The sequence below is a fragment of the Prunus dulcis genome, chromosome 4, assembly GCF_902201215.1.
Source record: "Prunus dulcis chromosome 4, ALMONDv2, whole genome shotgun sequence".
NCBI lineage: Eukaryota > Viridiplantae > Streptophyta > Magnoliopsida > Rosales > Rosaceae > Prunus > Prunus dulcis.
The window spans coordinates 3,955,521-3,969,990 of NC_047653.1; the positions used below are offsets into that span (position 1 = coordinate 3,955,521).

General features: G+C 38.6%; 4 protein-coding genes across 7 annotated transcripts; 2 read left to right on the top strand and 2 right to left on the bottom strand.

Annotated features, from left to right (window-relative positions):
* The first annotated feature begins 505 nt into the window (after nucleotides 1-505).
* Nucleotides 506-2,061, top strand: LOC117626404 (purine permease 21-like). The gene has a single exon (XM_034358080.1). The coding sequence runs from the start codon at nucleotides 750-752 to the stop codon at nucleotides 1,770-1,772; it is 1,023 nt and encodes a 340-aa protein (XP_034213971.1). The 5' UTR covers nucleotides 506-749; the 3' UTR covers nucleotides 1,773-2,061.
* LOC117626405 (UDP-N-acetylglucosamine transferase subunit ALG14) lies at nucleotides 1,598-3,750 on the bottom strand. 3 transcript variants are annotated; one of them, XR_004585562.1, is made up of 4 exons: nucleotides 3,178-3,748; nucleotides 3,013-3,072; nucleotides 2,633-2,875; nucleotides 1,598-1,710 (listed from the first exon to the last, which is right to left on the bottom strand). XR_004585562.1 is itself a non-coding variant. In XM_034358082.1 (4 exons), the coding sequence occupies exons 1-3, from the start codon at nucleotides 3,595-3,597 to the stop codon at nucleotides 2,699-2,701; spliced, it is 657 nt and encodes a 218-aa protein (XP_034213973.1). In that variant the 5' UTR covers nucleotides 3,598-3,750; the 3' UTR covers nucleotides 1,599-1,710; nucleotides 2,673-2,698. The 3 variants fall into 3 exon arrangements, 2 of the variants coding, with proteins under 2 accessions (XP_034213973.1, XP_034213972.1); XM_034358082.1 differs by having other exon boundaries at nucleotides 1,599-1,710; nucleotides 2,673-2,875; nucleotides 3,178-3,750; XM_034358081.1 differs by lacking the exon at nucleotides 1,598-1,710 and having other exon boundaries at nucleotides 2,432-2,875.
* Nucleotides 3,751-4,346: 596 nt separating this feature from the next.
* Nucleotides 4,347-6,432, bottom strand: LOC117625675 (pentatricopeptide repeat-containing protein At3g14730). Its single transcript, XM_034357205.1, has one exon. The coding sequence runs from the start codon at nucleotides 6,347-6,349 to the stop codon at nucleotides 4,460-4,462; it is 1,890 nt and encodes a 629-aa protein (XP_034213096.1). The 5' UTR covers nucleotides 6,350-6,432; the 3' UTR covers nucleotides 4,347-4,459.
* Nucleotides 6,433-7,188: 756 nt separating this feature from the next.
* On the top strand, nucleotides 7,189-14,206 carry LOC117625069 (probable starch synthase 4, chloroplastic/amyloplastic). 2 transcript variants are annotated; one of them, XM_034356645.1, is made up of 16 exons: nucleotides 7,190-7,497; nucleotides 7,626-7,860; nucleotides 7,940-7,988; nucleotides 8,094-9,192; nucleotides 9,271-9,322; nucleotides 9,786-9,908; nucleotides 9,993-10,068; nucleotides 10,142-10,326; nucleotides 10,449-10,643; nucleotides 10,741-10,812; nucleotides 11,529-11,738; nucleotides 12,652-12,777; nucleotides 12,920-13,069; nucleotides 13,158-13,219; nucleotides 13,317-13,392; nucleotides 13,554-14,206. In XM_034356645.1, the coding sequence occupies exons 1-16, from the start codon at nucleotides 7,349-7,351 to the stop codon at nucleotides 13,737-13,739; spliced, it is 3,045 nt and encodes a 1,014-aa protein (XP_034212536.1). In that variant the 5' UTR covers nucleotides 7,190-7,348; the 3' UTR covers nucleotides 13,740-14,206. The 2 variants fall into 2 exon arrangements, with proteins under 2 accessions (XP_034212537.1, XP_034212536.1); XM_034356646.1 differs by lacking the exons at nucleotides 9,993-10,068; nucleotides 10,142-10,326; nucleotides 10,449-10,643; nucleotides 10,741-10,812 and having other exon boundaries at nucleotides 7,189-7,497.
* The last annotated feature ends 264 nt before the right edge of the window (nucleotides 14,207-14,470 follow it).

Below are 14,470 nucleotides of genomic sequence, written 5' to 3' on the forward strand. Positions count from 1 at the left end.
AACTACAGGTCGTTCTTAATTATATGTTGACTGGTTTGTGACATATAGATGCCCTTATTCTGATTAAAGAAACATCATTTTCTAATTGAATGTTCTTTCCAAGTGCCTGAAACATGTTTTAAATCGTACCAAGGCCTCAAATCACTGAAACTGGACACCTATCACCTGCAAAACTTGCAGGCCATTCATATTGCATAGGAGCTCTTCTTCTTCTTCTTCTTCTCTCTCTCTCTCTCTCTCTCTCTCTCTCTCTCTCTCTCTGCTGTATAACTTTTAAGATTCTTCAGCTCTGAAATGGGAAAGGCTCAAGATCTGCAACCCCACATCATAGGTAAGCCAGATTTCTATTTGCACAAAGATTTTCAGATTTGTTTGTTGCTTGTCTAAATAAATTCGGAAAAGCATTTTCATGGATCTTTTTTCCTTTTAATTTATGAACTCAATAAGCCTATAGAATTGTACTCTTCTTACTGTATGTTTGAGTGAATGTCATAGAAACCTGTAGACAGCCTATTACAATGAAAATAAATGAAGAAAAAACACTCTTACAGATTTTATTTCATCTGCTGTTGAAGGAAATGGTGAATTTATTGATGAACTAACTCATAGATGAAGCTTGCCCCCATCGTAATTCAAATATATGTTTCATAACAGTTAAAGGAGGTGAAGAAGTTAATACACTTGAGTTTGAGAAAATCACCCACCAAGCAACAATATCTCATCTCAAAGATTTTACATGGTGGGTTCGTATGGCCATCTATACACTCTTTGTCTTCTCTGGCCAATCAGCAGCTATACTCTTGGGACGACTGTACTATAACAAAGGTGGAAAAAACTTATGGATGGCAACCCTGGTGCAATTCATAGGGTTCCCAATCCTAATACCTTACCACTGCATCTTATCATCCAAAAAGATTGCACTCAACGGCAATGTGAACCAGCCGGATGCCTCAGCACTTGCATTCATGTATCTTTCTTTTGGTGTGTTACTAGCAGCAGACAGCTTTCTGTATTCTATAGGTCTATTGTACCTTCCAGTTTCTACCTTTTCGCTGATTTGTGCATCCCAGTTGGCCTTCAATGCTTTCTTCTCTTTCTGCCTTAATGCACAGAAGTTCACCCCTTGTATAGTCAACTCTTTAGTCATTCTCACCATCTCCTCCACCTTGCTTGTGTTTCACCCCAACTCGGTAAACCTCACTGGAATCTCCAAAGAGAAGTATACAGTCGGAGTCATTTGCACGGTTGGTGCATCTGCTGGGTACGGTTTGATGTTTTCCCTCACACAGTTCTCCTTCGAAAAGGTTCTAAAATCGCAAACATTTGTAACTGTTTTAGAAATGATAATCTATGAGTCGCTCGTAGCAACCTGTGCTACCCTAGTGGGACTTTTCATCAGTGAGGAATGGCAGGGTTTAAAGAGAGAGATGGAGGAGTTTGAGCTGGGGAGGTCATCCTATTTTCTGACTTTGATTTGTACCGCAACAGCATGGCAAACTTTCAACATTGGCGCAATAGGACTGATTTTTGAGGTGTCTTCCTTATTCTCCAATGTTATAAGTGCTTCTGGCTTGCCCCTTGTTCCAGTTCTAGCTGTAATCTTCTTCAAGGAAAATATGGATGGAATAAAGGTGATTGCCACGGTATTGGCCCTCTGGGGCTTCGCTTCATATCTCTATCAGCACTATCTCGATGATTTAGAGTCCAAGGCTGAAATTAAACATGTAAAAGAAATTTCAATGATTCCTTTACTGAAAGAGGACAACTTTTGAGTGATTTGTAAGACCAACAACTGAAGATCCATTAACAAAGGAGAGAAACATCTTATGAGCCCAGACACTGGTGATTCTTCTAATCCCCTGTTTTTATTACAAAATGGCAACATTTCACCTAGACCTTTTTATTGCATCATCAATCAGTAAAAGTTCTAGCCATCTTCTTACCCTGTGAGGCTGTGAAGTAATCCGAACTTGTGTTCATCAACTTCAAGGAATTATTTAAGATTGACTACAGTTGCAGTTTTTCTTTTGTCCTACAGTAGTTAACCCATTTTTTTCTTTCATACTTAAATGTCGGAGAACTAAATCAGATGTAATTAATCCAAAGCTTTTGTTACAATTATATCAATCCAAATGTGCAAACTTGGCCAAAACTGACTGATTACTACTCTGTTATTTTCCCCTGCCAAGCCCCACATGCTGGATTTACGCATTAGAACTATGGCTTCAATATGTTAGTACATCATAAAAGGTCAACATTTTAAAAGATTACCAGTGCCAAATACTATGGAAGTGTTAACCCAAAAGGAGAAAGACCACAGAACCTAAAAGGTAAAGACGTAATGCCTAGCTTTAACAAATGACAATGCCATCACAGTTAAATTATTCTTCTTAATATCAAAGTTGAAGCTAGTTGTGCATAAATTTTGATCTCTGACATTCCCCAAAAAGTATTCATATAGATTAAGCAATGAACATTACATCAGTTGAATAGTTCCGAATTGTCTGATCCAATCCTCATTGGTGGGATCAGTGCACACTTTTCCTCACTCAAGAAGTATAACATGTTGGCAACTATAGGTGCAAGAACAAAAATAAAGTGTAGAAGTTGAAACTTGAGAAATGCACATTACATTGCAAAAACTTGGAGGTTAACTGTTAAAGTGAGAGTACCCATGCCAGGAGCAGAACTGAACCAACTACATGAGGCAACCGACATAGTGAGCTCGAGGATACTTCCTCTGTAGCTGGGGCCATTGCACAAAGAACTGATCCGCAATGTGTAACTTGTAAAGCAGCAAGCCACTTAAGGAGAGCCTTTGCACTCTTGCTATGCTCTCAACATAAAACACAGATGACCATCTAATCCCCACAATCTGCATTATTCCAATATTACCTCATGAATCAAAATGTTTCCAAATTTATCACATCACAGTATTAAAAGGGCAATCAATCACCCAAGAAAGAAAAGAGGAAAAAAAAACAAAAGGGTCTAAAAGAATTGCATCCAGACCTTAAACAAGAATGCAATTACACAAAGTGGAACACAAGTCCCAGGCCCGTTGCATAGAATCTGCAATTGAAAAATGGTTGATCATGAATGATTTGATTTGAAAATTTCCAAAGTCACATATCAATAGAAATGAATAGGAAAAAAGGAAGAAAACACCACAATTACCACTTGGGGTCTGATTCTGAGCATAAGCCAAAACCCATGAGCCAAAGCAATCAAAGTAGTCCAAACAGAGGTGATATAAGACTGACCCACTTCCCTACTTCGGTAGATCTGCATGAACTGTGAGCTTGAAGTCTCTTCGAGCAGGCGAGCTTTCTGGAGGCTCATGTTGTCAGTGGCAGCAGCAATGTAGAACCTGGGGGCAAATCTGTCCTTTTGCAGCACGGACAAGAGGTTGATCATCTCTGCAGTGTGACCCCCTGAGCCTAAAACGATGAGGGTGCTGAGGGGTTGCTGTGGAGCCGAGCCTTTCCAGCTTCTGGGTTTGAGGGGTTTGCCGGTTCGGTGCAAAACGTAGAGCAGACGGGTCACGATCAACGTTGTGGTGACGATTATCAGAGCAATTGCGACGGTGCAGGCCATAATTGGGAAATCGAAAAGCCTTTTGCTTCCGTCAAAGGTGAGGACTTCGGGGGAAAATGGAAGCGATTGAAAAGAAGTGAAGGAACAAAAACGAATTTTCGGTTTATTCCCGGGGAAAGTTGAAAGTACAACTTTTGTTGGTGTCTATCCAAAAATCGCCCTAGGCGGTTCGGGTTTTTTTTTTTTGGGAAAACAAATTTGGAGAAAAAATTGAAAATCTGTCTGTCTCTAATTGCACTTCCACTCTATTGTGCCATGGTAAATAGTAAAGTAAATACTATGTACGTAAATAGTGACTATCCTAGCAATTTACGTGAATAGTGACTGCCCCATCTTTAAGGACCAACGGTCTGGCTCAGTGAAAAAGAGCTTTTGTCTTGAAAACTAGTAGTTTCAGATTCAAACCCCTATGGTACCTTGATAGTGTGTGTGAGAAATCTCATCTCCTTGTAATTTAAACTATTACTTGTATTATAAAAAACAAAAAGAAACATTGATTAAAAACTTGAAAACAAAGGATTGCTTGTCAATTTATAGATAATTAATTAAATAAACAAATTCCAGTTATTTTTCTCGAGGTTGAGTGTCAATATCTTGTTGATATTTCAGTGTTTCAAATCATGGCTGGAAAATTTCTTGCTATGCATATGTTCTGAAGACTTGCTTGTCAAGTCCTTGAGATGCAGCTGCAGATTTCTTCAAACACTGCTTAAAAAAATCATCCAAAACCAAAACATTCACAAGCCATTTCGTATTTGACTTCTAGTCTCCAGTAGCATTCAGCAATTCCAGATGAGAGAGCATTGAAAATGGAAAAATAAAAACATTTGCTATTAAACTGAACTTCAGTACAAATCAAGTTCTAGAAATAAGGCACATATCCATGTTCACGAAGCCGAGCAGTCAATGAGTCCAATTCAGCATAAATAAAGTTTGCTTTAGGATGGGCTCTATCTCCAGTTATAAATGCATGCACACCATTCTTCAGCTCAATCCAGCTACAGCCTGGTGTCTTCTTCACATTCTGTTGTCTCATTGTGTGTCTAACTTCTGATACCTCCTCGTATCGACCATTCGCTACATAAATATTCGACATCAACACGTAATTACCAGAGTGTCCCGGATCAAGTTCATTCACCTTCTGTGCAGCAACCTCTGCGAGATCCTGATTCCCGTGGAGTCTACACGCTGCTAGTAGTGCCCTCCACACCACAGGATTGGTCTCAATAGGCATTTCTAGCACCAATTCATAAGCCTCCTGCAGATGACCCGCTCGACCAAGCATGTCAACCACACAGGTATAATGCTCAATGTTTGGAACCACGCCATACTTTGACTTCATTTGTCTCAAGAAGTCACGACCTTCTCTCACTAAACCTGCATGGCTGCACGCAGACAAAACCCCAACAAATGATACCTCATCAAGCAGGATTCGGGCCTCACACATATCAGAGAACATATCTAATGCCTTGCTGCCATAGCCGTGCATGCCATAACCCTTGATCATGATGTTCCAGGATGCCACATCCTTATTCCTCATCTTATCAAAAATCATATAAGCATTTCTCATGCTCCCACATTTTGCATACATGTCCATGACTGCATTCGTCATTTGCACATCATCCACATGTTCATTCACATCCTTCTCCAACCCATTTTTGATCATATAGCCATGAATTTCTTTACCATGCATCAATGCTGCCAGATGAGAGCACACTGGAAGGACCGTCGTGATGGTTACCAAATCAGGAAGAACCCCAGCACTCAACATTCTGTCAAAAAGCCTCAGAGTTCCATCTAGATCGCCACACTGTTCATGCACTGCCATAATTGAGTTCCATGAATATATATCCTTCTCAATCATCATCTCAAAAATCTCCAAGGCATCTCCAATACACTTGCATTTCCCATACATGTCAATTAATGCATTCAAAACCTCAATTCCTGAATCATACCCCATTTTCATTGCAAACCCATGCACTGCTCTCCCATTGTCAAAATCTCCCATCACCGCAAAAATTGACAAGACCCCAGTTACTGTAAATCTACTCGGCACAACCCCTTCCTCACCCATCATCCTGAAGACCACCAAAGCCTCCTCAAGCAGCCCAATCTGTGCAAACCCATTAACCATTGCATTCCAAAGCACAACATCTTTCACAGGCAATTCGTCAAACACTTCTTGTGCCTCCTCCATTAACCCCAATTTTAAATACGTATTCACCAAAGCGCTACCAATATAAACATCCAACTCCAACCCAAATTTAACCACCAACCCATGAATCTTCCTAACCTCCAAAACCCCACTACAAGCTCTGATCACACACGGAAACGTAAACTTGTCGGGCACAACACCCGTCAGCCTCATTCTTCTGTAAAATTCAAACCCATGTCTAGCTAGCCCATTTGCAATGAACCCAGCAATGACTGCATTGTAAGCAAACACATTGTGGTCAAGAGATTGATAGTTGAAGGTGGAAACGGCGTCGTGCATTTGGTTGCACTTGGAGTACATGTTGATGAGGCTGGTTATGGACAGAGGGGAGTGAAGGAAGCCATTGGTGAGCATGTAGGCGTGGATTTGCTTGCCCTTTTTGAGGCTCTCGTGGCGAGCACATGCTTGCAATGAGGAAATGCAGGTGGTGAGGTCGTACGAAGACTGAAGAGGCGAATGGGTTGTGGAGTGTGAGGAGGAGGAGCTGAAACAGAGAGAAAAAGACGGTTTCTTGAAGAAGCTGGGGGTTCTGTTCATTTGAAACAGAGTCTGAGTTTGTGGATTGTCTGATCAGCTTTGCTAGCAACATAATCAGTCTCTATAAACTTTTCCAAAATTTTAACGTTATTTGTGAAAATGATGTATTTTATATATTTATACCGGATCAAATAATTATTTAATTTCTCGGGTTTGTAAAACGTTGCTTCCAAGTTCCATAACTCGCAATTTCACTCTTTTTTTTTCTTCCATATTAGTCAACTAAAATTTCCCTGAACTTTGATCACTCCATAAAATGAAGTAACATGACACATGACAATATGTTACCTTTTATTTTATTTTATTTTAAAACATGAGTTTTATGTTTTAGTATGAGCTCGAATATAGCAAAAAACACAAAACCTAACTTCCGATTTTTCCATTTTTATAATCTGCAATTTAGTTTTTCGTATCCAACCAATTGGATTTTAAATTCAAATCCAGTTCTATATTTACGAGTTATTTCTCTTAAGAAGTTTAAGATCTAAGTGAAAAAAATTCTCAAAAGCAAATGAATGAATTCAAAAAATTTATATTGGAGGGTTTAAATTGGTAATTATTAATGAAATAATTGTTGAAGAGAGAATTCAAATTCTTTTATTTCCTATTAATGATAATTTTTCTATTTTAACGTGATATAAGTTCCAAATTTTGTGGGAGGACCCGCCCAAAATGCACTTTGACCCACACCTCATGACCATTCGATTTCACGGATAAGGTGATGCGCCCAACTTTTCGTATACATTCTACACCGCTCCTGCTTCTAATTTTGTTTTTTTAACAAAACAAAACGAAAAATGGAAAAATGAAAAGAAAAGAAAAAAAAAAAAAGAAGGAAGAAGATTCGAATACTTTCCTTAGACTATAGAGTACCGCTGCTTAGACTTACCCGATTCCTGAGATTACAGAAAACCAGATAGTTCGTTGTGGCAAAGAAATCACTTCTTCTCGTTCTCTCACATAAGGAGCGAGAGGAGAGAGAGATTATTTTGATCATCAATGGCGGTGAGGCTAACCACCTGGTTCGTGAGCCAGAGGATTAGCATTAGCGGCTCCAGCTCCAACTCCAAGCGCTCAAATTCTAACTCTCGCTTTTCATTTCATTACTCTCCTGCTTCTTCGTGCAAGCTTCGACACCGTAATCTCAGGTACGCTTCCCTCTCTCTCTCTCTGTGAACTCGTTTGTCGATCACTTTCTTCGAACTTCAATCTGCTTGATCAAGTGATGGTGATGGTGGTAATGATGGTTCTTTTGGTTGGATTTCGACTTGTGCAGTTGCAATTGCGTGAATAAGAGGCAAAAATTGAAGAAGAAAGACGCAGTCGAACAGTCTTCGGCAACTACAGATTTCCAGTTCAATAGCGATGACGACTCTGAATCTGAGAGTGCTTCGGTGGGCATTGTCCCCGTTTTGAATCCAGAAAGCGTCTCTGATGATGAAGCTCACGCTAACAATGCAAACGATTCGATTTCAAATGCTCTAGCTCCGTCTGATCAAACAAATCCTTCGGTAACTCTTCGTCTTTGCTTTTCAGAACTTTTATTTATTTATTTTTTGTTGATAAATTTGATTGCTTCTTGATTTACAGGCCTATAATACACAGGACTTGGTTGGCATGATAAGAAATGCAGAGAAAAGTAGGATAATGCTCTGCCCTGCTCATGTGGTTTAATTTACTGTTTGTGAGTCTATTTTTATTTGAGATGTGTATAAATGTATATGTGTATCTTTGTTGGCCATAGATATCCATCTTCTCAACCGAGCTCGGGTTAATGCGCTTCAAGACCTTGACAAGATTCTGGGTGAGAAGGAGGCATTGCAAGGAGAGATGAATGCTTTGGAGATGAAATTGGCAGAGACTGATGCGCGGATCAGAGTAGCTGCCCAGGAAAAAATAAAGGTGGAACTTTTAGGAGACCAGTTGGATAAGATGCAGAATGAGCTGAGGTTAAATGGTGGTGGTGCTGAAAGAGGTGAGGTGGTTGAGATTTTTGAGAATGAAAACGAGCTATTTAATGAAGAAGCCCCTCTGCCATACAGAAATAGCATCAATGCTCTTATGGCCAATCTTAATTCATTGAGATTAGAAAATGTATCCCTGAAGAATGATGTCGAAGAGCTTAGGGAGGAGCTTAGCAATGTGAAGAATACGGATGAACGAGTGGTAATGCTGGAAAAACAACGGTCGTCTTTAGAGTCTGCCCTGAAGGAGTTGGAGTCTAAACTTTCAGTTTCCCAGGAAGATGTTTCCAAGCTTTCCAATCTCAAAGTTGAATGCAAAGGGTTGTGGGACAAGGTGGAAAATTTGCAGCTGCTGCTAGATAAGGCCACCAAACAGGCAGATCAAGCTATTATAGTGTTACAGCAGAACCAGGAGATTCGAAAAAAGGTGGATAAATTGGAAGAATCTCTTGAAGAAGCTAATGTCTATAAGCAGTCATCAGAAAAGATGCAACAATATAATGAACTAATGCAACAGAAGATAAAACTGATGGAGGAACGGCTTCAAAAATCTGATGAAGAGATACATTCTTATGTTCAATTATATCAAGAATCTGTGGAGGAATTTCAAGATACACTAAATACTCTAAAAGAAGAAAGCAAGAGACGGGCACTTGATGAACCTGTGGATGATATGCCTTGGGAATTTTGGAGTCGTTTATTGCTTATAATTGATGGTTGGTTGTTTGAGAATAAAATATCAATCGATGATGCCAAGGTGTTGAGAGAAATGGTATGGAAGAGAGATCGACGTATTCATGACTCATACATGGCATGCAAGGAAAAGAACGTGCACGAGGCTGTGTCTACATTTCTCAGACTGACGTCGTCACAAACAAGGTATGAACTTTCTAGTATTAGAAATGCAAGGTTTTATGTTTAAGCTGCTGTTTAATCTTTGAATTTGTTGATTTTTAGTCCAGGATTGCATGTCGTTCATATTGCAGCAGAGATGGCACCAGTTGCTAAGGCGAGTTCATCTTGCCTCTATACATTTGTGTCTTCTTTTTTACTTTATTTTATTAAAAGAATTGAGTGTGATTTCTTAAATGTCAAGCTATAATTACTATTATTACTGCAACTCAGATTTGAGAATTCATCGAACACTATTTGATATTCATATGTGGAAAAAGTACTTTTTTATTTGTATAGGGACATCTCAATGAACTTGCATTTTCGTTTGCTAAACATGCCATAGTTTCAACCTATCTTGGTTCCTACAGGGACCTGCAACTAAAGTGACACCTTTGTTGATGAAGTGGTACATTGCGTGTAATGGATCACTTGTGCAGATTTTACTTTTTCCTTAATCTCTTGTGGCTCTCTTTGAATTAGGAGGATGGTCTATCATTTACTGTGGGGAGGGTATATTGCTTTTCCATAGTGTTTAATGACATTTTAGAAGTTAATCAAATTTGTTGTTAATTTTACAGGTTGGTGGCTTGGGGGATGTTGTGGCTGGTCTTGGTAAAGCACTGCAGAAGAAGGGGCACCTTGTGGAAATTGTTATTCCCAAATATGACTGCATGCAGTATGATTTTGTTCGTGACCTAAGGGTATGCAGAATATTTATTAATTTGAGCAAAGATGGTTTTTCTACTTGAATTTCATAACATTCCTTATAACATGTTCATATACAGGCCTTAGATGTGGTTTTAGAGTCATACTTTGATGGTCGACTATTCAAAAGTAAAGTCTGGGTTGGCACAGTTGAAGGTTCGGAATTTGAAAGTTTCTGTTTGCGTGGCATATTTAGCCTTGGATTCTTACTGTAGTGCTGATTATGCAGGTCTCCCTGTTTATTTTATTGAGCCTCTTCATCCTGATAGGTTCTTCTGGAGAGGACAGTTTTATGGAGAACGTGATGATTTTAAGCGATTCTCCTTTTTCAGCCGTGCAGCCCTTGAGTTACTTCTTCAATCTGGCAAGAAACCAGACATAATACACTGCCATGATTGGCAGACAGCTTTTGTTGTATGGACCATTAAACTTTCATTTTTCTTCCCATGCTCTCCTTTGACCATCTCGATTCTCTCTCTCTCTCTCTCTCTCTCTCTCTCTCTGTGTTTTGGTGGCTGACTTGTTTCTGTTCTTAGGCTCCACTTTATTGGGATTTATATGCCCCAAAGGGATTGAACTCGGCTAGAATATGTTTTACATGCCACAACTTTGAATACCAAGGGACTGCACCTGCTTCAGAATTAGGATCTTGTGGTCTTGATGTCAACCAGCTAAATAGACCAGATAGAATGCAGGACAACTCATCACATGATAGGATCAATGCTGTTAAGGTATAGCAATTGTTGATTCGTCTATGACCAGCATCTTTTAGGAGTGGACAAAACTTTTCATGATTCCATTTTCATTTTTACACTTTTTCTATTCAAGGGTGCAGTTGTATTCTCTAATATTGTGACAACAGTATCACCCACCTATGCGCAAGAGGTTCGGACTGCTGAGGTATGGCTTTTTCCAAGCGTCACATTCAGTTTCAAAATTGGTTGACCCAGCCTATAGTCATTGTTTTCGTTTGACGTTTGATTTTAGAGAATCGAATTACATCACCGGATGAATGCTTTTCTCTCATAAATTGTGTGAATCTCTCTCTCTCTTTCTTGTATAAATAGTAATGCCGGCACCTTAGAAATATCCACATGAAATTGTTTGTGGGTCTGTGTTGAGATGTTGTTGACCTCTTAGCACGGAAGAAAAAACTTTCAAATTGTGCTTTTCTGTGAGAGCTTTGATACAAAAGTCATCAGTTGTTGGACCTCAAGAATTTGGATTCTAATCAAAAGGTTCTTCTTGTTGGATACGCAATATCCCAGTTTATTTCTGTTTTTTGACATTAGTACACTATGTAGAATTCTTTTTAGGTAACTTATGTTTACAACAACACTTCACAGACGAGAAAAGAGAATAAAAACTCCTCTTCCCTTTTAATGTAGAAAGCACAGCAGTCTCTGTTTTAAACTATCAGGACATGGTAAAATTAGCATTACGCTACGCATCTTTGAAATTGATTAAGATGCTATGGGTAAAAAGCATAGTTAGCCCAGTATGTTGAGTGTTTGCATCAGTCACATGGTTGCCTGATGTTGCAAGTCATGCTTCCATGTTCTTGGTTATTTTTGAGCTTCGTCTTGTATTATAATAGTTGCTTACTATCATTACAGGGAGGACATGGTCTCCATTCAACACTCAATTTCCATTCTAAAAAGTTCATTGGGATTCTAAATGGTATTGATGCTGATGCGTGGAATCCTGCCACTGATGTGCATCTCAAAGTACAGTACAATGCTAATGATCTTCAGGGAAAAGCAGAGAATAAGGAAGATATAAGGAGGAATCTAGGGCTTTCTTCTGCAGATGTCAGGAGGCCATTGGTAATTATATTTTCTGAACATCAGATAATTAAGCTTGTGATGCAAGCCATCACCATACAGTTCGATTTTTTTTTCTTCTATGAATTGTCAAATTACGCATGATTTTTCTGCTGTTTAAGTCTAAATATGCAGGCATGATCTCTCACTCAATCCATTATGTCAATAATAATTTCATAACTTATTCAAGAAATCATACTTGGAAAAATCGTATGTGTGAGAAAAAAGCAACATCGGTGATTTGAGATGTATCATGTGTCTGTCTTCAGTATATACTATTATTATTATTATTATTATTATTTTCATAAGACTGTCTTCAGTAAAGATTATAAATTTATGGCCTTCTATTGATTCATCTTCATACTGGATTGATTGGTTAATTGGAGATAAAGTTAATAACTACAGAAACTTGTGTTGTGGATTTTAAATCTTGTATTATTCTCTTTGTTCATACAATTCTTTCTCCCCTTCTGCTGTATCCCAGTAGCTCTGCATGCAGTTCCTTTTGTTTTGTCCCTTTTTTCTCAAGTAGGTGAGAGTAATGCTTTCTTAACAATTCATTTTTGCAATGACCAATGAGTCTTTAGCCTCTCTTTTTTCTGCTTACTTTTTAAAACCCGTATGTTGTATATAGTGGTATCCATGTTCACTGTTTGATGGTCAGAGCCAGCCATGATTAAGTCAATATTTAAGGCTCTGCAGTTCTTATTTTATCTTTGGTAGTGCTTCAGATATTAAATACTTACCTTATACTGGAGCTTTTGGTTGTCCCATACTGTGCATGTTGGATCATATCTGGCATTCCATATGAAATGGCATCATTGACATCTGTTATTCTATTTTTGTTGAGCCTGATCAATAATTGGTGAAGCAGCTTGAATTCTTACTTGAAACTGTTTGATCAATCCTTTGATAGGTAGGTTGCATAACGCGATTGGTGCCACAGAAAGGTGTACATCTTATCAGACATGCAATATATCGAACACTGGAGCTCGGAGGACAGTTTGTACTTCTGGGTTCAAGCCCGGTGCATCATATTCAGGCACTGCTCTACCTTTCTTTGTGATATTATATTCTGGCTATGTTCGTTACTGTTAGAATATATTAGGTTTAGTATAATATCATGTTATCATCCCTTCTCTAATCAGTAACTGAAAGGTTTCTTATTGTGTTTTCTATTGTAGAGGGAATTTGAGGGTATAGCAAACCATTTTGAGAATCATGATCATATTCGGTTGATATTGAAGTATGATGATTCTCTTTCCCATTCCATTTTTGCTGCTTCTGATATGTTCATCATCCCATCTATCTTTGAGCCTTGTGGACTTACCCAGGTAAAGTCTGCTCTCTTGCTTGTGAAAAACTTTGAAGCACATTACTCACTACATCTTGCTGTCTTAACTTCTGTTTTTTCTTGTGCAGATGATAGCCATGAGATATGGTTCTATACCCATTGTAAGAAAAACTGGTGGTTTAAATGATAGGTGGGTACTCAATGCCTGACCTATTTATAGCTTCTACTAATGATTTAGGTTATTCCTTCAAGAGGAACCTTGAATTTCTTAAATTCTTCTTGTGCAGTGTCTTTGATGTCGATGACGACACCATACCTGTTCAGTTTCGGAATGGATATTCATTCTTGAGTGCTGATGAACGGGTAAAGCTTCTACACAAAGATACTTTTCTCTTCTTCTAATCATCTGGCATTGGTGCTCAAGGCTTTGAATTTGATATAAGATCCTTTGCCTCGTCTTTTCCCTTATTTGTCTTGATCTTTCTCCACTTTAGTAATTGTGCCCTGGCTTGGAATGTGGACAGGGAGTAAACAGTGCTTTGGAACGTGCATTTGACCTCTATACGAGAAAGCCCGATAGTTGGCAGCAGCTAGTTGAGAAGGTCATGAATATGGATTTCAGTTGGGACTCTTCGGCATCACAGTACGAAGAACTCTACTCAAAGTCCGTGGCCAGAGCAAGGGCAGCAGCTCGCACTCAAGCAATATGATAGTTTGCTAAGCTAGGCATTCGCATGCTTTATTTTGTGGCACAAATTTGGCTTCGACTTTGATAATCTGGAGCTCAGACTGATATGGACGATATAATGAAACAAGTAGCGAGAATGTCATCCTTATAAGTTCTGCAAATCCGGCAAGGGTTCAATGCTTGAAGCTGCAGAGGTGGTTTTAACAGTCGCTGTGCCTTCGTCCAAATGTTCATTCTTCACATTTGATCACCAATTATTTGTTCATAAAACGAGTTCTAGTTGTTGTATACTAATTATTAGTCTCTTAATTTGTTTGTTTATAATGACCCGTGTATAGCTTCCAGTCACGGATGTGCCTTTTCTTTTAGGCTTCTACACACTAAGAACAAACTTGGATGTAATACATTAGGACTGTATATATCTCTAAGCAAAATACGGCCGAGATATGAGAAAATAAAGAGTCAAAATCATCTTCATTTTGAGCAATATTTATTTATGGTAGCTTCGTTTGAATGCTTCAATCTTTTCTTCTTGTAACTTTTTATATCATTTTCTTTACTAAATGCAAAATTCGAGTAGCTGATAGGTTTGCTATAGCATGCGTATTAAACTTGGTACATGTGGATTTTTGGGTTGTGAGGTTTTAGGTGGCTCTGCATACAATTGTATAAGCTCATAATCTCCCATCTAATTTAAAATATCGCTTGTACTAAAAAAAAAAATTAAGTTTTGTATAAAGTAAGCGATTGGAA